Source organism: Pleurodeles waltl, chromosome 7, assembly GCF_031143425.1.
Source record: "Pleurodeles waltl isolate 20211129_DDA chromosome 7, aPleWal1.hap1.20221129, whole genome shotgun sequence".
Taxonomy (NCBI): domain Eukaryota; kingdom Metazoa; phylum Chordata; class Amphibia; order Caudata; family Salamandridae; genus Pleurodeles; species Pleurodeles waltl.
Genome location: NC_090446.1, coordinates 429,479,865 through 429,506,076, shown reverse-complemented (window position 1 = coordinate 429,506,076; position 26,212 = coordinate 429,479,865). Strand labels below are relative to the sequence as shown.

General features: G+C 45.8%; 1 protein-coding gene and 1 long non-coding RNA gene across 3 annotated transcripts in view; one reads left to right on the top strand and one right to left on the bottom strand.

Moving 5' to 3' along the window:
• LOC138304143 (arylamine N-acetyltransferase 2-like) overlaps positions 1-12,076 on the bottom strand; it is a 41,960-nt gene extending 29,884 nt beyond the window's left edge. Inside the window, exon 1 of the mRNA XM_069243946.1 lies at positions 11,942-12,076. Coding sequence (XP_069100047.1) covers positions 11,942-12,033 — 92 coding nt within the window. The 5' untranslated portion in view covers positions 12,034-12,076. The remainder of the gene's footprint in view (positions 1-11,941) is intronic.
• A 61-nt stretch (positions 12,077-12,137) lies between these two features.
• Positions 12,138-26,212, top strand: part of LOC138304144 (uncharacterized) — a 93,795-nt gene continuing 79,720 nt past the window's right edge. For both annotated transcript variants that reach the window (XR_011205505.1, XR_011205506.1), the window contains exon 1: positions 12,138-12,225. This is a non-coding gene — a long non-coding RNA (uncharacterized lncRNA). The remainder of the gene's footprint in view (positions 12,226-26,212) is intronic.

Genomic DNA, 26,212 nt, shown 5'->3' with positions numbered 1-26,212 from the left:
TAGGGGCGAGAGCACAAGCACTTTATCACTGATCAGCAGTGGTAGAGTGCAGAGGCCTAAATCCAGCAAAATCAGTTAAGAAAAATGGGAGGCAGGCAAAATGTTGGGGGAAGACCACCCTAAGGCTGCCAGGTCTAACATGTGCGCCCTACCCAACCCCAGCTGAAAGAGGGGAGAGACTACCCTACCCTTTGGGACCTCTCTTCACCAAGGTGGAAATATCTGGAGAGACCATCAGCATTGGCGTGGTCTGTCCCTGGGTGATGTTCCACCATAAAGTCCTTTCCTTGTAGGGACTACCTCAATAGGTGGGATTTTAACCTCTAATGCATGAGTCATCTGAGCGGTCTGTGGTCAGTCTGAACCCGGAAGTGAGTCCCAAACAGGAATTGTTTCAGCTTCTTTTGTGCCCAAACCATAGCAAAAGCTTCTCTTTCAGTGGCATTCCACCTCTGTTCCAGTGGAAGTAACCTCCTACTAATGAAGGCTACAAATTAGCAAAGCTGAATGAGGGCCTAGACTAACACTGCCCCTATGCCATGCTCTGAATCATCTGTCTGCACAATTAATTCCTTGAAGAAGTCTGGAGCCCTGGGCACCAGTTCTGTGCACTTTCTTTCTTGAGAGAGCCAATGGCTTTCTGACAAGCCTTCGTCCAGATCACCAATCTTGGCTGCTTCTTCGAAGTCAGCTCAGTTAAGGGGGCAACAATGATGCCAAATCCCTTAACAAATCTTCAGTAGTAGCCAATGAGACCTAAGAAGGTTCTCACTTCAATTTGGGTCTTGGTGGCTGCCAGGTCATGATAGTTTCAACCTTGGCCTAGAGGGGCTGCACCTTCCCTCTACCTACCTGGTGTCCCTAATACACCATGGAACCCTGCCCAATCGGGCACTAGCTGATCTTCTCAGGCCGGCCTGTTGCAGAACCTGAAACACCTTGTGGAGGTGATGCAGTTGTTCCTCCCAGCTCGAACTGTAGAAAGCAATGTTGTCCAAGTAGGCAACATAGGCCCTCCTTACCAGCCAGGACCCTGTAAACTAACTGTTGGAAGGTAACAGGGGCATTCTTCAATCCAAAGGGCATCACACGGAACTGGTAATGACCCTCTAAGGGTAAGAGCGATCTGCCAGTACCCGAACGGCAAGCCAAAAGTACTGAGGAATTTGGCAGTGCCCAGTCGGTCAATGAGCTCATCAGCTTTGGGGATGTAGTGTGTCCTTTTTGGGGACTGAATTTAGGGCTCTGTAGTCTATGCAGAACCGGAGTTCTGGCTTGGCGCCCAGCGGGGCCGCCTTTGGTACCAACACCACGGACTGTTAGAGAACGTCCCACTTACGCCTCTGGTAGGCCCGTAATCATGCCCTTCAAGGTTTTGTTTAATCTTTCAATCAGACCATTGGTTTGGGGGTGAAATGGTGTGGTGAACTTGTAAGTCACACCACACTCATCCCATATGGACTTCATGTATGCTGACATGAAGTTAGTGCTTCTTTTTGACACTACCTTCTTGGGGAACCCAACATGGGTAAAGATCCCCACTAGAACTCTTGCCATGACAGGTGCAGTCACTGACCTATGAGGAATTGCCTCTGGTTAGTGGGTGGCATAGTTGACCAAGACCAGGACAAACCTGCTGCCTAAGGCTGTCTTGGGGTCCAAAAGGTCCAATGATATAGATACCCACCCTTTCAAAGAGGGCGCCAACGATGGGTAGTGGAATCAGAGGAGCTTGGTGCTTTTTCCCTCATTTTCCACTGACCTGGCAGATGGGACAGGGCCTGCAGAATGCATCTGAGGCTGTCTTTATTCAGGCCCAACAAACGTGGGAGACAAGCCTGGCAAAGGTCTTGTCTTGCCATAAATGTCCTGCCACGAGTATGCTGTGAGCCAGACCTAGTAAAAAGGGCCTGTAGCTTTGGGAGACCACCAGCACATGGGCTGCACCAGGAACTTTAGGCTCACTGTAAAGGAGATTGTTCTGCCAGTAGATTCCCAGAGGTTTCACCTGCTGCATGGACTGCGGCCTGGCGCCTCAAGCACTCAAGATTGTGATACCCCTTATGCGCTTGGCAGAACTCCTCTATGGTGGGTCCACCATGAACCTGCAGAGCGAATGCTGCACCACGAGGATTGATAGTGTCCAAGGCCCCCCGCCGAATTTTCTTGGAAGACAAGGAGTTCCGCAGGGACTGGCATCTAATAGCACGGAAGTGTACAACAGATTGGATTATTCTGGTGATAAAAACAGCTAAGAGACTATCAGATAACCTATTGGTTCAGTTAAAGATGAGTGGGACCAACCTTAAGACTTTAGTGTCATTTTCACTTTTCAAGCAGAATAACAAGATAATCAACTAATATAAATAACGTGACTAAATTTAAAATCTAGAAATTTCAAAACGCATTGAAGAATTTCTCTTTGAAGAAAAGTTACCCCTATAAAAGGAATGATTACAATGGTAAGGAAGACAGAAGTTCAAACTCATCGTCAAGGAGTAACTTCTCCACAGATTCTGAAGGTTCAGGGGGTACACCAATAAGAGCCAGGAATATGTGAGGAAGACAGCGGGCATCAGGGTATACGGCCCGATCAGTCTAGCGCCATATTATGAACATGAGCTGGGGTTGGCCACCAGCGCGTATGGTTTTCCACAGCCTATGATCCATCCAGTGGGATCATGGCAGCCACCATACCGACAACATTTTTTTTTTTTAGGGAGGAGACCAGGAAGAGTAGGAGGGAGGTGGAAAGAACAAGGAGTGACATGGGGAGACAAGGAAAAGGTTCCGAGTACCAGCAGAGAGCAACACCACAAGACAACATTGTAATCAATTTGAGTGATGAGCAACCTACAGAATCAAAACTATCTGTATTAAGTAAAGATTTGGGTTTTGTCCCAACACCAAAATCAGATGTTTTCAAACTGAAAGGCAAAGTGTCCCATTTTTTTTGTAGGACAATCTGTCTGAAGGGCTTTTTCAATGATAGAACTGATGAACAAGAAGCAACAGAATTCAGGACTAAGCAGGAAGCCCACTTTCACTTCCCCAGCCCATTTCATGCCAAAAGGAGTTCCAGCTTTTGAACCAGCAGTGAACAAGGCCATTGATGACTTGAGAAACACAACCCCTCCATATTATCAGAACATTACAAAGGCGGAAAGGATGGCGATCACAGAACTTTCCACTTCCCAAGGTATTATTATAAAACCAGCGGACAAGGGGGCGGAGCAATTGTGATTCTACCAATAAATATTTACAGGCAAGAATGCCTCGGATTATTGAATCAGGAGAGGAATTATAAAATACTCCCACAGGATCCCACCTCAGAGATCACAGAAGAGACTGATTACCTGGTCACTACAGGTTTGGATACTGGGTGGATTACCACCAATGAGGCACAGTTCCTAAAGAATCCGTAAACAAAGGTATCATACTTTGCTATCCTGCCTAAAGTCCATAAAGGGATAAATCCTCCTCTTGGATGTCGCATTCTTTCAGGGATGGGCTCAGCACTTGAGCCTTTGTCAAAGTTTTGTGACTGTTTTCTGAGACCCCTGGTACAAAGAACTCCAACATACTTGAAGGACACAAAAGAAGTACTCAACTTATTGAAAGACATGGATTTTGCTCCAGAATCTAAGCTATTAATTGCATTGGATGTAGAAGCCTTATACACCAGTATCCCCCAGGATGAAACTTTGAAGGTAGTGGATACTATTCGCCAAGTGTCAACATGAGACTCCATCACCCCTAAGGAATTTGTGATCGACTACGCACACTTGGCACTGACACAAAATTACTTCAAATTCAAAGGTACTTTGTTTCTTCAAATCCACGGTACCTCTATGGGTAATACATTTGCACAGAGTCTAGCCTGTCTGTACGTCTACAATAAGAAAGAATGTACATCCTGTCCCAGGAGAATCCATCCTACAGGAATATCAAGAAGTGAAAAAGATACATAGATGACATGCTGTTGATATGGCGAGAAACAAGAGAAGCAGCAGAAGATTTTTGTGCATGGCTGATTAGTATTGATCAATTTCTAAAAGTTACCAGTACCATGAGCAGCACAGAATTAAACTTTCTGGATCTAAGATTTTTTGCACATGAAGAAAACCTACAGACAGTAACAACCTGTTACAGTATGGGCTACAAGACAATCTCCCGGTATGGGCAATTCCTACGCATGAGAAGGAACTGCACTCAAAAAACAGACTACAAAAACCATGCAGAACTCTTCACCAAGAAACTCAGTGAGAGAGGATATCTCAAAAGGGTTGTAACTATTGCAGATAAAAGAGCATGTAACAGCAACAGAGATTCTTTGCTTGAAACACGCACAAAAGAAACAGAAAATAATACAATATGCATAACCACTTATACTCCACTTTCTAATGAGGTACAAAAGATTATTAGAAAGTACTGGAAATTCTTGAAATCAGGAAGGTTGAATTTGAAGACACCCATGTTTTCCTTTGAACGTGAAACTAACATACGAGACCAAGTAGTCGACAATAGACCAAAGAAAGCGCAAGAGGTGGTGAAAAAAGGACATTATGGAACCTCCCACAGGTGGTAGGACATTCCCCCTGTGGTGAATGTAACATTTGCCACTTCACACAAAGAACAAAATCTTTGGATCTGGGGCTCAGAAAACTATGGGAGTTACGGAAATTCTTGAACTGTAACACTAAATATTTGGTGTACATAATAATGTGTCAATGTGGATTAAAATACATAGGGATGACCACGAGATCAGTTAAGACACATATTAATGAACATAGGAATACATTCAGGTGTAGGAAGTCAACAACAAAAATTATGCACCATTTTTTGGAAGATGGACACGAGGTGGATGATTTTAAGTGGTATGTATTTGAACATATATCAGTGAAAAACAAGGACCCAGCACAAGTACTATTTCACATGGAACAAAGATGGGTGTTCCATCTTCACACAGATGTGCATGGACTAAATGACGAGATACCCTGGACCCAATTTAACGATTTGTAAGAGAAAAGAGGGACAAGAATGTTATACACAAGGGGATATCGCAGGGAACTCCTTGTTATATCCAACACTATATGCCAGGGGGACCCAGGGAAATACACCCATCAAAACAACAGCTTGCGTAAATAATGTGTGAAAAAATATGATGGAAGTACCCACCAAACAGCTGGCGTATGGTATGCAGGGATACATAACATGATGGAAGGATCGCTCAAAAGAATGGCTAAGTAACTGGTGTTTGCGTGAATAGCAATTTGCTAAATTATATAAAAACAACTGAGGCGCCCTGAACAGCCCCAAATGATTGCTATTGTACTTGAACACTTTAATAAGATGTCGGAAGAGCAAGCACTTTACATTTTGGTTTGGTCTTGAAGCAGTAAGATACAGGCAGCACCAATTAAATGTTGTTTTAGAGGAATCTTCAGTTCAGTTGACTGGCCCCGGAAAAGAGCAGCTGCGATAAGATAAAACAAATGACATATGACAGAAGAATGACTTTTGCAAGTGAATAGTTTCCACTGTATCACCAGGGTAAAACAAGGGACTTCAACTCCCATGACTCCTGCTGAGTCGTCTACAGATGACGTCACGAAGGGAGACAGGCGTCCATTGGGAGCATGGTTGAGGCATGAGCCAGTGGTAAAAGCCCCGATCTGAGCATTGAACCGGCTTCTGACTAGGTGTGAGCAGCAGAGGACCCACTTTGACGGAATAAGCGGTGGCGGGGCAGGCCTCTTTTTGCTGAAACGACTGCGTCCCTCGATATATTAAAAATGCGGCATATATCTACGTTAAGGATGTTTACTGTGTGGTGGGGGTCCAAGGGACGTAGTTATGTATACAAGGAGAACAGTGCGGGTGGAGCTGTCCCGAGACCCAATAATTATGAGAAGAGCGATTTCAACACTGATTAAAAAACAAACGTGATACGATAATGAGACCATTTGGAGGAGTGCATGCATTTTTAAAGTATGGATGCATGGGTGCTTGGGGGTACACATGGGGCCTCAGCATTAAGGCCATAATATATCACAATGGATGATTGGGAATAGTGGACAACATACTGGCTGGAAGCTTATGCCGCCTCACATATCCAACATAAGATGTAACATACCTGTGAATGACATACCTTTCTTAATTATGAGTTTGACTTAGAAAAGAACATCATCTAACATTGATAAATGTTTGATAATAATAGCCATTGAAGTGGCAGGCATATTTTGGATTTTTAACATCTTTAAAGACTGCATGGATGGCTCTAGGAAGTTTACCCTTGAGGAACATAGGCAGAAAAAGAATCCAGTTCATTTGCTGGAAACAAAAAATTCCTTATGAAAATGTCTTATGAAGATAAAACCTTCCTTTATATATTCTGACACTTAGAGTGTGACAATAAGTGAGACTCTGCCTCCTGGTGACTGATGAGGCCTTCCCAGACAATTGCAGGGTAAGATGCTTTTATGTAGTTGCATGTAAAAAGTTGTTTGCTGTGATGTCACCTGCTAGTTTCAGCACTGGGTTAGAATTTGAGGTTGATAACCCGTATGTACACCATCGGTAGTGTGCTCACATATGTTTTCACCACTAGTACTGTTATAGTTCCATGCCAAATGTATTTAAACTGATATTATGGCATCCAAGTTAAAAAGTATAATTTGTTTCCTTCTTTTTGATGTATGATCCTAGGAGATGCCTAGAGGGCCTGATGAGAGGTAGACTTACCTAGTTGCATGTATGATAATATAACATGTGACGAACAGTGGGGTGTGGACTAACAACATTGCCCTGATGAAGGCCACAAGACTCTTAGTTTGAGAAAAGATTTCCCAAATAAGTAGTTGGGTAAAGGCAAAAACAAGATGGCACCTGTACAGGCAGTTATTAAGGTGTACTGATCCATTTAAGATAATTTTTACACCATTGATTTATTTTAACCCCACCTCGTACTATCCCCAATAAAGTATTATTTTTTGGATAGGCACAGAGGTAGTTTTAATAAATTTTCCCTTAAGCCCTGGTTCTCTATTGACCAGAGAAGACCTTATACTGATCTCCTGCTCCCAATAGGAGCAGGTTATCCTCTGGGACTATGGCTGAGACTGTCAAGTCAGTATCATCTTGACTCTGCAGGTTGGATGGGCCAATGATGAAGCATGCCACTATTAAGTGAGTGAGGTCTTTCCGCCCATAAAAAAAAAAGGACTGACCTTTGCGAGGACTAGGGAAACTGGGAGTAAATATCGGAGTCATTGTTAGTTTTGGAACATGATCCTGCTCCAAGGTATTGTGTAATTGATTTTCCCACCATGAACCTGCCAGTTGGTTTGGGGGCCTCCTCTTCAGGAACTCAGTCAACCTCTGCTGTAGGATCTTCAGGGGCCGGTTTCCTGTGCGCCTTTCCCTGGCAGCTGTCTGGGCCATTGTCCCAGACTTCTTTGACTCCCTTTCTGGCCAACCATGGCTTGTGCAGTCATGCAGACACACTCAGGCTATCCTATCATCTCCAAGTAAGAAGGGAGCTCTCCCTCCAAGTAGTGTGCTCCAGGTCATTACCTAATAGACAGTCTACATGCTTGGCAGAGCTCACAGCAACTTTAAGAGAACCTGAGGACCCCCCTCTCCACTCAAAGGGAATCAGAGCCACCAGAAGATGGCTCTCACAACTGATGGCGACTATGACCTGGTGGAATGTGTTCAGTAGAACCTGCTCTGCAGACACCAGATGACACTTGACAGTTGTCATGCTGGCTCCTGTGTCTCGCAGAGCCTCCACCGGTTGCCCATTAATAGAGACCCACTGCTTATACTTGGATTTATTTGCAGGCATGTGAGGTTTTGGCACCATTTCTCTATTCTGCAGGGACACTAGAGTTACCTTTATCTGTTCCCCAAAACTAGCTGGGACTACCTCCTCCACGAGCGCTTGACTTGTGGTTCTGGAACCATTTCGTTCTTTTAGAGAATTTAGAGAACTCTTTTCTTTCAAGTTTTTCTCCCCCTCTTTCTTCTGTTGGGAACCCTGACCACTTTTGTGGGGCCCCTCCACCCCGATACCTTTTTGGACACTCTGGTGCTAGTACAGAGGTCTGCTTCCCCAGCAAGCTTCCTGTGGTCAGTCAGCTTAGTGTCAACTAGGTGCTGGTGCAACTCTGTAAAACAGATACTGAGCATGTGTGCTTTCTCATGCTTAAATTGTACAACCCAACATAATTGTTAACATTGCTGCCCCTCGCCCAGCCATATAGTGCCTTACTGGATTAGTCAATTAAATCTATCCAGGATTGGTTGGGGAGCTTCTGAATGTCCCTGAATCCTTAGTGATATTTCTTAAGGGTCAGTCCAAATTTGGCAAGTAAAATAGTTTTCATGGGAGGGTACTTGGTTTGGTCCCCAACCTCTAATGTTAGAAGTGCGACCCTCCTAAGTGTTGGCATGTGTTTTTACAGACGTGCCTCCTAGTGTTCCGCAGGAACCCTATGTACCTTCATTGCAACTTCATAAGCAGAAAACCGCTTATCAATATCATCTCCCATCATATATCTAGGCCCGAATTTTTGGGGTATAAGAACCTTCTTACCTCCATCAGGTACTATGTGTATGCTGCCAACACCACTGCTGGATTGCCCCTGCCTGGAATTGATGTCCAGCTCATTTAGACTCAGTTCGTGAACCGGAAGTAGTTTTGTCTTTCCTCAGCCTCCATTTTCAACTTTGCCAACTGCAGCTGGAATTCTCCCTCCTCTCCTCTGGGGAAACAGCATGTTTGGAGACACTGCTTCCTGCTCTCACAGGGAGCACAAATCCAGAGATGTCCCCCTCAACTGCTACAGCGAGCTCATTGGAAGAGCCAGTCACAGGCTCTTCCAACTAATCATTCTCTTGGGAGCGGGCCTCTTCCAGGCTCTCAGTGCCATTTGAAACTCCACCTCCTTGGTGGCTTCTCGGGCAGGTAACCCCATCTCCTTGCAGAAGTTTTCGACTGGTTATCTGTATAATCCTCCAGCTTGGTCAGCTCAAACTCCATGGCTTTACTTGCAGAACCAGCCAAAGACATGATGTATTAGATGTATCAAAAAGTCAAAGCAGGGAAAATCGCAGATGAAAATTTTGAAATTCTCTTAAATGTGGATGAGTAGTGTATATCTGACTATTGTATGGCACTGCACAAACACAAGTCATATACTCACTAATGTCAGAAACTGGGTCTCTAGTTGGCAGAGGAATGTACCCTGTCCAAGTAGGGACCACAATCCTAGTCAGAGTAAGTCACAACACAACCTAAATTGTCCTGTTCTCGCCCTCCGGTAGCTTAGCACAAAGCAGGCAGGCTTAACATAGAAAGCAATGTGTTACTATATGAGTTATTGCACAAATACTTTACACATTGCCTTCTAAGTTAAGCCATCTTAAACCAAACTAAGCCAACTTAAGCCAACTAGAGACCCAGTTTCTAACATTTACTCAGCCAATACTCTCTTCTTTGGCCCTCACTGTGAGATAAATGATAATCCCAGTACAAACATGTGTTTGCAAAGGGCTCAAAATCCAGAAATTGTGTGATAATTATGATACCAATGCAGTTTACCAATGAGAAATTCCAGCAGGTCAAATTTGCCAAAATTCATCAGGGAAAATACCCTGAAAAGAGGCAAATTTGGTGTGTTAAAAATGATTCTGCATGTTATGCCGCATTCTCCTTGTAATAACTCAGAAATGTAGGTGTATACCACATCTGAAATGCCTCACAATGTGGTAATATTATTTACCAAGTGTGGTAAATATGGTATACACCTTGCTCTATTATGACAAACTCCTAATGAGGACATTTAGGGCCTGATTACAACTTTGGAGGAGGTGTTAATCCGTCCCAAAAGTGACGGTAAAGTGACGGATATACCACCAGCCGTATTACGAGTCCATTGTATCCTATGGAACTCGTAATACGGCTGGTGGTATATCCGTCACATTTGGGACGGATTAACACCTCCTCCAAAGTTGTAATCAAGCCCTTAATGTTTTGCCTTTACACTGTGAACAATGAGATTGTCATAGGCTATGGAGAGAAAACGTCCATCTGATGATCGGCAGTGAAAATTTTGGAAAATGTTGTTTCTGTGCATGGCCCGCTGTGTATTTTCACACTGTATAAAGCCACAGAGGGATATCTTCGCTAACTTTTGAGGCTACTAAAGCACCCAAATCCTTAAAATGTTTTCTGAATGTGATTAAAATAGCTGATTCATAATATATAATAATAGCCTGACCAGCAGCACCATCTGTCTTGTTCAGAGTGAAGCTTTTGGAAATACTTTTTTTTTTGTTTTTAAACGATGTGACACTATGTCATTTTCTTGTTATTTTGTTTTTTTGTATACAGTAGTGGTCAGTTCAGTCTTGGGTTCCACCTCAGCCACTCTGTCACTTACAATGTCTGCAGCAGGCACCAATTTCCCATTGTAACTTTATTAATCAAGCACCCCATTTGTAAGGTCGCTGATGCTCTCACGAATACACATAAAGCAATGGTCTATACTGCAGTTCTTCACAATGGGTCACCATTAGTTTTAAACACTATATAAATAAGTGGCTGTATCTATACATTTTTTGAGCAATCTGCAGTTTTTATTGAGAAAACTAAATATTCATCTTTGTAATCCATATCGTATTCCATTAACCTTGTTTGGCATTTATTTACTTTTCACTGGGATTATGACTTGGCTACACAGCTGACTGACCAAAAGAGGATACTGTTCCCCAGCCATGGATTTTTTTTTTAGCAAGTTGTACTTTCTGGGAACGACTTTGTTTCTAAAAAAAAAGCATGATAAGCAGCCAAGTAAAGATTTTTGAGTTTGGCTGAAAGTACTGGTTCAATTAGTGAAAGGGCCCTGGGAAAAAGCAGGCCCTGGGTCAGAGTCCACTTTACCTCTGCCCTAAACGTCGCTGGAAAAAAGGCTCATGTTTCTACTGCAGAAAGGGGAGTATGCATACAAGCCAATAGACCCGAATCGGGAGGGAGACTCCCAATTTCCTATTATTTTGAATGTTTTCCGCCTGAAAATTATCCGATCTTTTATTTTTTAATCTCTCACTTTCCTCTTCTTAAATGTTGGCATGTATGAGGATGGCTTTAATGGCAAGAGGCTTGTGAGAATGAGATTCACATAAGGTTTGCGATTACTTGTGCTGGTCTCACCAATTCGTGTTCTGCACTAACTTTTGCTCCGGCAGCTGGTATTCAACTGCGCTTTCCTCCGACGCTCACTGTTCCGGTGAACTACGATGCACCTGTACTGCTGCACACGGCAGTAGTTCTCTTGCACACAGGCTCGGCTTCAGCAATGGTAATGCCCGGTGGGACAATCTATTTTTAGCGTACCCGCTTGCGACACACACAGAATGGCTCCTCTTTGGATTCCCTCATCATCACCCGCCAAAAATGTCCTTCGTCATTTCATACCCTCTCTCAAATACATTTTATTTTACTATTGTAAGTTATTAATAAACCCTGCCACCCCTGAGGTCAGTGCCACCCTGCGTCGGCGCCCAGTCCAGCCGCACCGCCCTAAAGCCGGCCCTGCTTGTACAGGTTCGAACTAGAGAGGCCTCTTGGGTGTGAACCCTGGAGGGCATGGTCCCAACCCATTAAAACTGAGCTGCTACTAGATTAAAAAAGTGGACGGTCTTGATGAGAAGAAAACTATTGCAAACTATCCGCCCGTAGATCTGAAACTTGTAATGTCAAATTCGTTGTAGAGAGCAATATCTGCATGATTACCCTTTGCAACAAAAGCGCTAAACTCGGAGATCTCCCCGACTGTATCGTGTTTCTCGCCGCAAAAGAAAAGGTATAACGGTATAGGCTGTATCCCGCAGCAGTACCATTGTTAGAAAAAACTCTAAGCAGAATGAAACCTACTCCTGTCTCCCACGACTCCAGCCACGTCGCTTGAATCTCTCTCTCTCTCTCTCTCTGAAATTCCCCACACGTCCAGGAGCACAAGCACGCATACTCTGGCTGTCACTTCCGACAACTCCCAACACTAAGTGGGAAGTGGGCGGACCCGTGAGTTCACGCGCAACCTGATCTGTCTTGAGGCGGGATTTCAGCTGTTTCCGTCAACGGTCTGTGAGGAATGGCGTCAATGTCGGGCGGGCAGGCGTCTCTTCTGTTGCTTCTCAGTCTCACGGTTCTGCGCTCAGGTAGTGGCTTAAGGGTGCAGAGGGAAGGTCAAAGGGAGAGAGGCACGCACGTATAGTAGGATCTTTCGACACCATAGAAAGAATAGGGTAACCTGGGAGACAGGAATTTTAACCAGATAAAACTATATATAGGTTGGTGGGTGAGCCTACAAATTAACATGAAGAACCAAGCCACGGGTTTGGCGTGGTTCTAGGAGCCCGAGCCGAGCCCTGAACATATCTTTCTTAATTTCTTTAATATTTAGAAAACTGAATTTCTTTACCATGCGAAAACTTCTACATTTAGTGCATTAGATTAGATTTCTGGATTGAGAGGCGTTTATTAAAAGTGTCAGTTTTTAAATCGCACAAGTGAACTAATAGACATGTCAGTTGACGTGTATCTTGCATGTGGCCTAGATTCTTATTATGGATGGAGCAGAGTTATAATCTTTTTAAAACAAACACGAGTTTTTTTTTTGTTCATAGCACTTCCTGAACTCATGTAGTGGAAGGTGGGCTCATTTAAAAAAAAAAAGAGAATTAAATATTCTCATAGTGCCACACACCTTGGTCAAGTAGGGAAGCTGGGGTTGATCCCAGTTTTACATTGTGCAGTTCAGGCATTACATTTGTATTTTTTTTGCTGTTTTACAACAAAAGTAACTGCTTTCTCTTTAATTCTTGGCGCATGAGGTTAGTGTGGTGGAGACCGAAGAATATGAAAGCTCAACTTGTAGTGTACTCAAGAGTCCAAGAGGACCTTGAGCTGAGCCAGACATCTAGCTCGAGCATTCAGTGGCGTGCTCATCTCTAGCTCTATAACCTCACTCCTGTCAACTCAATCGTAGTTAGAGGGTGTTACCCTCTTTTCAGTGCATTCTCTTATAAGCATCATACCTCTATAAACATCAATAGGTTGGTCCTCTTTGCAAATCTGTATCACTCCTAAAATGGCTCACTCTCTTAAGTATCACACTTAGCTCACGTTCATGAACTAACAACATAGGTTTGGTAGGAGTTTGTTACATTATTGGATGAGATGTTATACAATACAGAATCTTAGCCATCATGATGGCCATGAGAAAGTAAAATGTGTAATGAAATCTGTATACGTGTAAAACTAAATGAAACGAAAACCTCACTAAATAAGTCTCTTGGTGACTAAAAAGAGCACAGCAGCACTCCAAGAGAAAATAAAAAGCAGCTTCTCCTATCTTTTAAAAGGATCTGTTCTGTGGCTTCCACTCTGGTATGGCTTCGTAAAGCTTTTAACGCTTGCAACCGCTGCTGGGCTTGTAGCAGATTAGACAATAAAGATGCATTTAGAGCTAAGGTTCTAGTCTTTCTGAACATTGTGATATTTAGCCATTGTAGGAGGCTGGCCTGGCTTATAGTGGGTACCTTGTGGTACTTACACCTTGTGCCAGGTCCATTTATCCCTTATTAGTAGATTTTTAGTAGTGTCCTAGCAGCTTAAGCTGATAGAGGTAGCTATACCAGAGCAGCTTAGGCTGAACTAGGAGACATGCAAAACTCCTACTATACCACTCATATCATATAGCACTATATCATAAGAAACATAATACTCAGTTATTAAAAATAAAGGTACTTTATTTTAGTGACAATATGCCAAAAGTATCTCAGAGGATAAACTCCCTTAGGAGGTAAGTAAAATACACAAAATATACACACAAACCAAAATCAGGTAAGTAAAACACTTAAAAAAAGTAGTGCAAACACTGTAGAACACAATGGAATGCAATAGGAGAAAATAGACCTAGGGGCAACACAAACCATATACTCCAAAAGTGGAATGCGAACCACGAATGGACCCCAGGCCTAGTGTAGTGTGTAGAGGGTCAGTGGGAGTGTAAGAAAACACTAAGGATGTCCAAGATACCCCACCCCAAGACCCTGAAAAGTAGGAGTAATGTTACCCTACTACCCCAGAAAGACAGTAAAGTCGAGATAGGGGATTCTGCAAGGACAACAACTTACTGCAAAGCACTGAAGTTGGATTCCTGCACCTGAGGACCTGCAAACAAAGGGGATCAAGTCCAAGAGTCATGCAAATGTCCATGGGGGGCAGGAGCCCACTAAACCCCGGATGAAGGTGCAAAAGGGCTGCCTCCGGGTGGAAGAATCCGAAGATTCTGCAACAACGGAAGGTGCCAGGAACTTCTCCTTTGGTCAGAAGATGTCCCACAGCGTGCTGGAGGATGCAGAGTTGTTTCCACGCAGAAAGACCGCAAACAAGCCTTGCTAGCTGCAAGAGTTGCGGTTGAGGATTTTGGATGCTGCCAGGTCCCAGGAAGGACCAGGAGGTCGCCCCTTGGAGGAGGAGACAAAGGGGGCGCTCAGCAACACAGAGAGCCCACACAGAAGCAGGCAGCACCCGCAGAAGCACCTGAACAGGCGTTCAGAAGATCCGAACACAGCGGTCGTCTCAGCACAACAAAAGAGGGTCCCACGAAGTCTGAGTCTAACCCAGCGAGTTGGGCAATGCAGGACGGAGTGCTGGGGACCTGGGCTGTGCTGTGCACAAAGGAAGTCTTGAAAGAGTGTACAGAAGCCCTAGCAGCTGCAGTTCACGCAGTACACAGGATTACCGTCTGTCTTGGGGAGGCAAGGACTTACCTCCACCAAATTTGGACAGAAGGACCACTGGACTGTCGGGTCTCTTGGATCCAGCTCCTGTGTCCCAGGGACCACGCTCGTCAAGATGAGAGGGGACCCAGAGGACCGGAGATGCAGAAGTTTGGTGCCTGCGTTAGAAGGGGGAAGATTCCGTCGACCCACAGGAGATTTCTTCCTGGTTTCCAGTGCAGGGTGAAGGCAGACAGCCCTCAGAGCATGCACCACCAGGAAACAGTCGAGAAAGCCAGCAGGATTAGGCGCTACATGTAGGAGGCTGGCCTGACTTGTAGTGGGTACCAAGGGGTACTTACACTCTGTACCAGGTCCAGTTATCCCTTATTAGTGTAGAAGAGGTGTTTCTAGCAGCTTAGGCTGATAGAAGGTAGCTATAGCAGAGCAGTTTAGGCTGAACTAGGAGACATGCAAAGCTCCTACTATACCACTGGTGTCATATGCACAATATCATAAGAAAACACAATACACAGATATACTAAAAATAAAGGTACTTTATTTTTATGACAATATGCCAAAAGTATCTGTGAGTACCCTCAGTATGAGGATGCCAAATATACACAAGATATATGTACACAATACCAAAAATATGCAGTAATAGCAAAAGGAAGTAATGCAAGCAGTGTAAAGTTACAGTAGATTGCAATAGGAGCACATAGGTATAGGGGAACACAAACCATATACTCCAAAAGTGGAATGCGAACCACGAATGGACCCCAAACCTATGTGAGCTTGTAGAGGGTCGCTGGGACTGTAAGAAAACGGTGAGGGTTAGAAAAATAGCCCACCCCAAGACCCTGATAGGTAGGTGTAAAGTGCACCTACAACCCACAGAGAGCACAGAAGTCGTGATAGGGGGATTCTGCAAGGAAGACCAACACCAGCAATGCAACAGTGGATTTCCGGACCTGAGTACCTGTAAGACAAGGGGACCAAGTCCAAGAGTCGCAACAGTGTCGAGAGTGGGCAGATGCCCAGGAAATGCCAGCTGAGGGTGCAAGGAAGCTGCCACCGGATGGAAGAAGCTTTGTGTTCTACAAGAACGAAGAGGACTAGGAACTTCCCCTTTGGAGGATGGATGTCCCACGTCGTGAAGAAGCTTGCAGAGGTGTTCCCACGCAGAAAGACCGCAAACAAGCCTTGCTAGCTGCAAGGGTCGCAGTTAGGGTTTTTGGATGCTGCTGTGGCCCCAGAGGGACCAGGATGTCGCCACATGGATGAGGAGACAGAGGGGGCGCCCAGCAAGTCAGGGAGCCCTCACAGAAGCAGGCAGCACCCGCAGAAGTACCAGAACAGGCACTTAGAAGAGGAGTGAACCGGAGTCCACCCGAAGTCACAAAAGGGAGTCCCACGACGCTGGAGGACAACTCAGAAGGTTTTGCACTGCAGGTTAGAGTGTCGGGGACCCAGGCTTGGCTGTGCACGAAGGAAATCCTGGAAGAATGCACAGGAGCCGGAGCAGCTGCAAATCACGCGGTACCCAGCAATGCAGTCTAGCGTGGGGAGGCAAGGACTTACCTCCACCAAACTTGGACTGAAGAGTCACTGGACTGTGGGGTCACTTGTACAGAGTTGCTGAGTTCCAGGGACCACACTCGTCGTGCTGAGAGGGGACCCAGAAGACCTGTGATGCAGTATTTTGTTGCCTGCGGTTGCAGGGGGAAGATTCCGTCGACCCACGGGAGATTTCTTCAGAGCTCCTGGTGCAAGAAGGAGGCAGGCTACCCCCAGAGCATGCACCACCAGGAAACAGGCGAGAAAGCCAGCAGGATGAAGCAATACAAGGTTGCAGTAGTCATCTTTGCTACTTTGTTGCGGTTTTGCAGGCGTCCTGAGCAGTCAGCGGTCGATCCTTTGGCAGAAGGTGAAGAGGGAGATGCAGAGGAACTCTGATGAGCTCTTGCATTCTGTATCTGAAGAATTCCCCAAAGCAGAGACCCTAAATAGCCAGAAAAGGAGGTTTGGCTACCTAGGAAGGAGGATAGGCTAGTAAGACAGGTAAGAGCCTATCAGAAGGAGTCTCTGACGTCACCTGCTGGCCCTGGCCACTCAGAGCAGTCCAGTGTGCCAGCACATCTCTGAATCCAAGATGGCAGAGGTCTGGGGCACGCTTACAGGAGCTCTGGGCACCTACCCCGGGAGGTGCAGGTCAGGGGAGTGGTCACTCCCCTTTCCTTTGTCCAGTTTCACGCCAGAGCAGGGCTGGGGAATCCCTGAACCAGTGTAGACTGGCTTATGCAGAGATGGGCACCATCTGTGCCCATCAAAGCATTTCCAGAGGCTGGGGGAGGCTACTCCTCCCCAGCCCTGACACCTATTTCCAAAGGGAGATGGTTTAACACCCTCTCTCTGAGGAAGTCCTTTGTTCTGCCTTCCTGGGCCAGCCCTGGCTGGACCCCAGGAGGGCAGAAACCTGTCTGAGGGGTTGGCAGCAGCAGCAGCTGCAGTGAAACCCCGGGAAAGGCAGCTTGGCAGTACCCGGGTTCTGTGCTAGAGACCCGGGGGAATCATGGAATTGTCTCCCCAATGCCAGAATGGCATTGGGGTGACAATTCCATGATCTTAGACATGTTACATGGCCATGTACGGAGTTACCATTGTGACGCTATACATAGGTAGTGACCTAAGTATAGTGCACGCGTGAAATGGTGTCCCCGCACTCACTAAGTCAGGGGAATTTGCCCTGAACGATGTGGGGGCACCTTGGCTAGTGCCAGGGTGCCCACACACAACGTAACTTTGCACCCAACCTTCACCAGATGAAGGTTAGACATATAGGTGACTTATAAGTTACTTATGTGCAGTGGTAAATGGCTGTGAAATAACGTGGACGTTATTTCACTCAGGCTGCACTGGCAGGCCTGTGTAAGAATAGTCAGATCTCCCTATGGGTAGCAACAGAAATGCTGCAGCCCATAGGGATCTCCTGGAACCCCAATACCCTGGGTAACTCAGTACCATATACTAGGGAATTATAAGGGTGTTCCAGTATGCCAATGTGAATTGGTGAAATTGGTCACTAGCCTGTTAGTGACAATTTGTAAAGTAGAGAGAGCATAACCACTGAGGTTCTGGTTAGCAGAGCCTCAGTTAGGCATCACACAGGGAACACATACATATAGGCCACAAACTTATGAGCACTGGGGTCCTGGCTAGCAGGGTCCCACTGACACATAACCAACATACTGAAAACATAGGGTTTTCACTATGAGCACTGGGCCCTGGCTAGCAGGATCCCAGTGAGGCAGTGAAAACACCCTGACATATACTCACAAACAGGCCAAAAGTGGGGGTAACAAGGCTAGAAAGAGGCTACTTTCTCACACTACAATGTTGCTGGTAGTCTTCTGTCTACTTTGTTGCGGTTTTGCAGGCGTCCTGGAGCAGTCAGTGGTCGATCCTTGGCAGAAGACGAAGAGGGAAGTGGAGAGGAACTCTGATGAGCTCTTGCATTTGTTATCTGACGAGAAACCCAGAGGACAGACCCTAAATAGCCCTCAGGGGAGGATTGGATACCTAAACAGATAAGTACCTCTCAGGAGGGGTCTCTGACGTCACCTGCTGGCACTGGCTACTCAGAGGTCTCCATTGTGCCCTCACACCTCTGAATTCAAGATGGCAGAGGACTGGGACACACTGTAGGAGCTCTGGGCACCACCCCTGGGGTGGTGATGGACAGGGGAGTGGTCACTCCCCTTTCCTTTGTCCAGTTTCGCACCGGAGCAGGGGCTGGGTGCTCCCTGAACCGGTGTAGACTGGTTTATGCAAGGAGGGCACCACCTGTGCCCTTCAAAGCATTTCCAGAGGCCAGGAGAGGCTAATCCTCTCAGGCCCTTAACACCTATTTCCAAAGGGAGAGGGTGTAACACCCTCTCTCAGATGAAATCCTTTGTTCTGTCTTCCTGGGACTGGGCTGCCCAGGCCCCAGGGGGGCAGAAACCTGTCTGAGGATTGGCAGCAGCGGTTGCTGCAGAGAAAACCCCAGAGAGCTAGTTTGGCTGTACCCAGGGTCTATGCTGGAGCCCCGAGGATGCATGGAATTGTCCCCCAAAACCAGAATGGTATTGGGGTGACAATTCCATGATCGTAGACATGTTACATGGCCCTGTTCGGAGTTACCATTGTGAAGCTGTTCACGTGTGTAATGATGTCCCCGCACTCACAAAGTCTGGGGAAATTGCCCCGAACAATGTGGGGGCACCTTGGCTAGTGCCAGGGTGCCCTCACACTTAGTAATTTTTTTTATTTTTTTTTTATTTTTTAGTCCTCTTTCAACCCCGCTTACTGAGCCACCTCTTAGTTCCTGTGACCTTCTCACCCTCTAACTAAGAGAGAGACTCAAGTCAGGGGATGCACCCTTGTATCTCCCGGTCTGCCTAGGCAAACCTGCCGGAGCCTCAAACGGTGACTAATTATTGGACAAAAGAGAGAAAATAACCAAACCAATTTCACATAGTCTCAAAGTAGCAGATATTAACAGGAAAACAGATTCAAACTACTCCCTCCCATTTTAATAATGCTGACCACAGTTCTGCGTTTCTCTTAGAGCCCTGCACATTTAGATCCATATTCGCCGTACGGAGAGCTGCATTAAGCCAATCTGTATAGCTCGGAGGGTGCTCCTTCATCCAATTTTTGTAAATTTCGTTCCTGCCCAGCACAATTACATAAAACAAAAATGTACGATTAGCTTTAGTCACCCTGCTCCATATACCCTCTTCCTGTAACTGCCCAAATATAATCAGTGGGAGTGATACATTAATTTTCCAGCCTAGCATAGATGATATTGCCCCAAAAACCTCCTCCCAAAACAACCGAATAGCGGGGCAATCCCAGAACAAATGTATATCCGTTGCTCCTGGTCCGCCACATTTCGGACATTTAGTCACCTCCCCCTTCTTAAACTTGCCAAGTTTTGCCGGTGATATATACGCTCTGTGTAGAGTATAAAGATGGTTTTTCCTTAATGGGGCAGGCTTCACTACTTCATACAGAGTCACAAACGACTTCTTCCACCATAACCCAATCTTGTCGCCTGACATCGCCTTGCCCCATAAATTGTTTGGTAGAACAAAATTCTCATCAAGAGTTTCTAATATTTCCCAATACCAAACCGCCAACCTCTTCACAGGTGCCGAGCCCGCCAGATCTAAAAAAGAATCCTCCAAAGCATTTACCACTCCCAATCCCCCCTTAGTTTCTTTTTCCCACTCTCTTATCTGTAAATATTTTAACCTAGACAGAGATCCATCCGTTATCCTTACCAATTCATCCCATAAAAGGAAAGTACCCTCTCGCGCAAGCTCACCCCACCTTTCCACACCTGCCCTTTTGAGTGGTAATGCTAAGATATTTTGACAGCATTCTGGGGTGCCCGGGGAATCCCAGATAGGGGCCTGATAGCTATAATAGTGTGCCCCCAACCGTCGTCTCAACTGATACCAGCTCCTTGCCAATCCTTGCAACACTTAGTAACTTTGCAGCTAACCTTCACTAGTGAGGGTTAGACATATAGGTAACTTATAAGTTACTTAAGTGCAGTGTAAAATGGCTGTGAAATAACGTGGACGTTATTTCACTCAGGCTGTAGTGGCAGTCCTGTGTAAGAATTGTCTTTGCTCCCTATGGGTGGCAAAATAAATTCTGCAGCCCAACGGGATCTCCTGGAACCCCAATACCCTGGGTACCTAGGTACCATATACTAGGGAATTATAAGGGTGTTCTAGTGTGCAATCAGAATTGGTAAAATTAGTCACTAGCCTGCAGTGACAATTTTGAAAGCAGAGAGAGCATAAACACTGAGGTTCTGGTTAGCAGAGCCTCAGTGATACAGTTAGGCACCACACAGGGAACACATACAGGGCACACGTTATGAGCACTGGGGTCCTGGCTAGCAGGATCCCACTGACATAGGCAAAAACAAACATATATACAAGTAAAAAATGGGGGTTACATGCCAGGCAAGATATGGTACTTTCCTGCACCCCCCCCCCCCCAAACGAGGGACAAGAAGGCTAACCTTGCCCAGATGAGACTTCATTATCAAAGTGGAAATATCTGGAGAGTCCATCTGCATTGGAGTGGGTACTCCCAGGTCTATGTTTCACTGTATAGTCCATTCCCTGTAGGGATATGGACCACCTCAACAATTTAGGAGTTTCACCTTTCATCTGTTTTAGCCACAGTAGAGGTTTGTGGTCTCTGAACAATAAAGTGAGTACCAAATAGGTATGGTCTCAACTTTTTCAGTGCCCAGACCACAGCAAAGGCCTCCCCTTCTATGGCAGACCAACGCTCTTCTCTAGGGGTCAACCTCCTGCTGATTAGCCCCTTCGCTGCCAGGCCTTTTCCCCCTCCTGTGCCAGGCCTTTTTTTTGCCTATTTGGGGCAGTTCGCGCTTAGGCCCTCATAACTTTTTGTCCACATAAGCTAACCAAGCCAAATTTGCGTCCTTTTTTTCCAACATCCTAGGGATTCTAGAGGTACCCAGACTTTGTGGGTTCCCCTGAAGGAGGCCAAGAAATTGGCCAAAATACAGTGAAAATTTTGTTTTTTTCAAAAAAATTGGAAAAAGTGGCTGCAGAAGAAGGCTTGTGGTTTTTCCCCTGAAAATGGCATCAACAAAGGGTTTGCGGTGCTAAACTCAGCAGCTTCGCAGCTTTCAGGAACAGGCAGACTTGAATCAGAAAACCCAATTTTTCAACACAATTTTGGCATTTTACTGGGGCATACCCCATTTGTGCAATTTTTTGTGCTTTCAGCCTCCTTCCAGTCAGTGACAGGAATGGTCATGAAACCAATGCTGGATCCCAGAAACCTAAACATTTCTGAAAAGTAGACAAAATTCTGAATTCAGCAAGGGGTCATTTGTGTAGATCCTACAAGGGTTTCCTACAGAAAATAACAGCTGAAAAAGAAAAATATTGAAATTGAGGTGAAAAAACCATCAATTTTTCTCTACGTTTTACTCTGTAACTTTTCCCTGCAATGTCAGATTATCGAAAGCAATATACCGTTACGTCTGCTGGACTCCTCTGGTTGCGGGGATATATAGGGTTTGTAGGTTCATCAAGAACCCGAGGCAATAAATGAGCTGCACCCTGCAGTGCGTTTTCATTCTATACCGGGTATACAGCAATTCATTTGCTGAAATATAAGGAGTAAAAAATTGCTATCAAGAAAACCTTTGCATTTCCAAAAAGGGCACAAGATAAGGTGTTGAGGAGCAGTGGTTATTTGCACATCTCTGAATTCCGGGGTGACCATAGTAGCACGTGAATTACAGGGAATTTCTCAAATAGATGTCTTTTTTACACACACTCCTATATTTGGAAGGAAAAAATGTAGAGAAAGACAAGGGGCAATAGTACTTGTTTTGCTAATCTATGTTCCCCCAAGTCTCCCGATAAAAATGGTACCTCACTTGTGTGGGTAGGCCTAGCACCCGCGACAGGATATGCCCCAAAACACAACGTGGACCCATCACAGAAAACAGAGCTGTTTTTAGCAAAGTGACTACCTGTAGATTTTGGCCTCTAGCTCAGCCGCCACCTAGGGAAACCTACCAAACCTGTGCATTTCTGAAAACTAGAGACCTAGGGGAATCCAAGGAGGGGTGACTTGTGTAGCTCGGACCAGGTTCTGTTACCCAGAATCCTTTGCAAACCTCAACATTTGGCTAAAAAAACACATGTTCCTCACATTTCTGTGGCAGAAAGTTCTGGAATCTGAGAGGAGCCACAAATTTCCTTCCACCCAGCGTTCCCCCACGTCTCCCGATAAAAATGATACCTCACTTGTGTGGGTAGGCCTAGCGCCCGCGACAGGATATGCCCCAAAACACAACGTGGACACATCACAGAAAACAGAGCTGTTTTTAGCAAAGTGACTACCTGTAGATTTTGCCCTCTAGCTCAGCCGCCACCTAGGGAAACCTACCAAACCTGTGCATTTCTGAAAACTAGAGACCTAGGGGAATCCAAGGAGGGGTGACTTGTGTGGCTCGGACCAGGTTCTGTTACCCAGAATCCTTTGCAAACCTCAAAATTTGGCTAAAAAAACACATGTTCCTCACATTTCTGTGGCAGAAAGTTCTGGAATCTGAGAGGAGCCACAAATTTCCTTCCACCCAGCGTTCCCCCACGTCTCCCGATAAAAATGATACCTCACTTGTGTGGGTAGGCCTAGCGCCCGCGACAGGATATGCCCCAAAACACAACGTGGACATATCACAGAAAACAGAGCTGTTTTTAGCAAAGTGACTACCTGTAGATTTTGGCCTCTAGCTCAGCCGCCACCTAGGGAAACCTACCAAACCTGTGCATTTCTGAAAACTAGAGACCTAGGGGAATCCAAGGAGGGGTGACTTGCGGGGCTCGGACCAGGTTCTGTTACCCAGAATCCTTTGCAAACCTCAAAATTTGGTTAAAAAAACACATGTTCCTCACATTTCTGTGGCAGAAAGTTCTGGAATCTGAGAGGAGCCACAAATTTCCTTCCACCCAGCGTTCCCTCACGTCTCCCGATAAAAATGATACCTCACTTGTGTGGGTAGGCCTAGCGCCCGCGACAGGATATGCCCCAAAACACAACGTGGACATATCACAGAAAACAGAGCTGTTTTTAGCAAAGTGACTACCTGTAGATTTTGGCCTCTATCTCAGCCGCCACCTAGGGAAACCTACCAAACCTGTGCATTTCTGAAAACTAGAGACCTAGGGGAATCCAAGGAGGGGTGACTTGCGGGGCTCGGACCAGGTTCTGTTACCCAGAATCCTTTGCAAATTTCAAAATTTGGCTAAAAAAACACATGTTCCTCACATTTCTGTGGCAGAAAGTTCTGGAATCTGAGAGGAGCCACAAATTTCCTTCCACCCAGCGTTCCCCCACGTCTCCCGATAAAAATGATACCTCACTTGTGTGGGTAGGCCTAGCGCCCGCGACAGGATATGCCCCAAAACACAACGTGGACATATCACAGAAAACAGAGCTGTTTTTAGCAAAGTGACTACCTGTAGATTTTGGCCTCTAGCTCAGCCGGCACCTAGGGAAACCTACCAAACCTGTGCATTTCTGAAAACTAGAGACCTAGGGGAATCCAAGGAGGGGTGACTTGTGTGGCTCGGACCAGGTTCCGTTACCCAGAATCCTTTGCAAACCTCAAAATTTGGCTAAAAAAACACATGTTTCTCACATTTCTGTGGCAGAAAGTTCTGGAATCTGAGAGGAGCCACAAATTTCCTTCCACCCAGCGTTCCCCTACGTCTCCCGATAAAAATGATACCTCACTTGTGTGGGTAGGCCTAGCGCCCGCGACAGGATATGCCCCAAAACACAACGTGGACACATCACAGAAAACAGAGCTGTTTTTAGCAAAGTGACTACCTGGAGATTTTGGCCTCTAGCTCAGCCGCCACCTAGGGAAACCTACCAAACCTGTGCATTTCTGAAAACTAGAGACCTAGGGTAATCCAAGGAGGGGTGACTTGCGGGGCTCGGACCAGGTTCTGTTACCCAGAATCCTTTGCAAATCTCAAAATTTGGCTAAAAAAACACATGTTCCTCACATTTCTGTGGCAGAAAGTTCTGGAATCTGAGAGGAGCCACAAATTTCCTTCCACCCAGCGTTCCCCCACGTCTCCCGATAAAAATAATACCTCACTTGTGTGGGTAGGCCTAGCGCCCGCGACAGGTTATGCCCCAAAACACAACGTGGACATATCACAGAAAACAGAGCTGTTTTTAGCAAAGTGACTACCTGTAGATTTTGGCCTCTAGCTCAGCCGGCACCTAGGGAAACCTACCAAACCTGTGCATTTCTGAAAACTAGAGACCTAGGGGAATCCAAAGAGGGGTGACTTGTGTGGCTCGGACCAGGTTCTGTTACCCAGAATCCTTTGCAAACCTCAAAATTTGGCTAAAAAAACACATGTTCCTCACATTTCTGTGGCAGAAAGTTCTGGAATCTGAGAGGAGCCACAAATTTCCTTCCACCCAGCGTTCCCCTACGTCTCCCGATAAAAATGATACCTCACTTGTGTGGGTAGGCCTAGTGCCCGCGACAGGATATGCCCCAAAACACAACGTGGACACATCACAGAAAACAGAGCTGTTTTTAGCAAAGTGACTACCTGGAGATTTTGGCCTCTAGCTCAGCCGCCACCTAGGGAAACCTACCAAACCTGTACATTTCTGAAAACTAGAGACCTAGGGGAATCCAAGGAGGGGTGACTTGTGTGGCTCGGACCAGGTTCTGTTACCCAGAATCCTTTGCAAACCTCAAAATTTGGCTAAAAAAACACATGTCCCTCACATTTCTGTGGCAGAAAGTTCTGGAATCTGAGAGGAGCTACAAATGTCCTTCCACCCAGCGTTCCCCGAAGTCTCCCGATAAAAATGATACCTCACTTGCGTGGGTAGGCCTAGCGCCGGCGACAGGAAACACCCCAAAGCTCAACGTGGACACATCCTAAATTTTGGAAAAAAACAGAGGTGTTTTTTGCGAAGTGCCTACCTGTAGATTTTGGCCTCTAGCTCAGCCGGCACCTAGGGAAACCTACCAAACCTGTGCATTTCTGAAAACTAGAGACCTAGGGGAATCCAAGGAGGGGTGACTTGCGGGGCTCGGACCAGGTTCTGTTACCCAGAATCCTTTGTAAACCTCAAAATTTGGCTAAAAATACACATGTTACTCACATTTCTGTGGCAGAAAGTTCTGGAATCTGAGAGGAGCCACAAATTTCCTTCTACCCAGCGTTCCCCCAAGTCTCCCGATAAAAATGATACCTCACTTGCGTGGGTAGGCCTAGCGCCGGCGACAGGAAACACCCCAAAGCGCAACGTGGACACATCCTAAATTTTGGAAAAAAACAGAGGTGTTTTTTGCGAAGTGCCTACCTGTAGATTTTGGCCTCTAGCTCAGCCGGCACCTAGGGAAACCTACCAAACCTGTGCATTTCTGAAAACTAGAGACCTAGGGGAATCCAAGGAGGGGTGACTTGCGGGGCTCGGACCAGGTTCTGTTACCCAGAATCCTTTGCAAACCTCAAAATTTGGCTAAAAAAACACATGTCCCTCACATTTCTGTGGCAGAAAGTTCTGGAATCTGAGAGGAGCTACAAATTTCCTTCCACCCAGCGTTCCCCCAAGTCTCCCGATAAAAATGATACCTCACTTGCGTGGGTAGGCCTAGCGCCGGCGACAGGAAACACCCCAAAGCGCAACGTGGACACATCCTAAATTTTGGAAAAAAACAGAGGTGTTTTTTGCGAAGTGCCTACCTGTAGATTTTGGCCTCTAGCTCAGCCGGCACCTAGGGAAACCTACCAAACCTGTGCATTTCTGAAAACTAGAGACC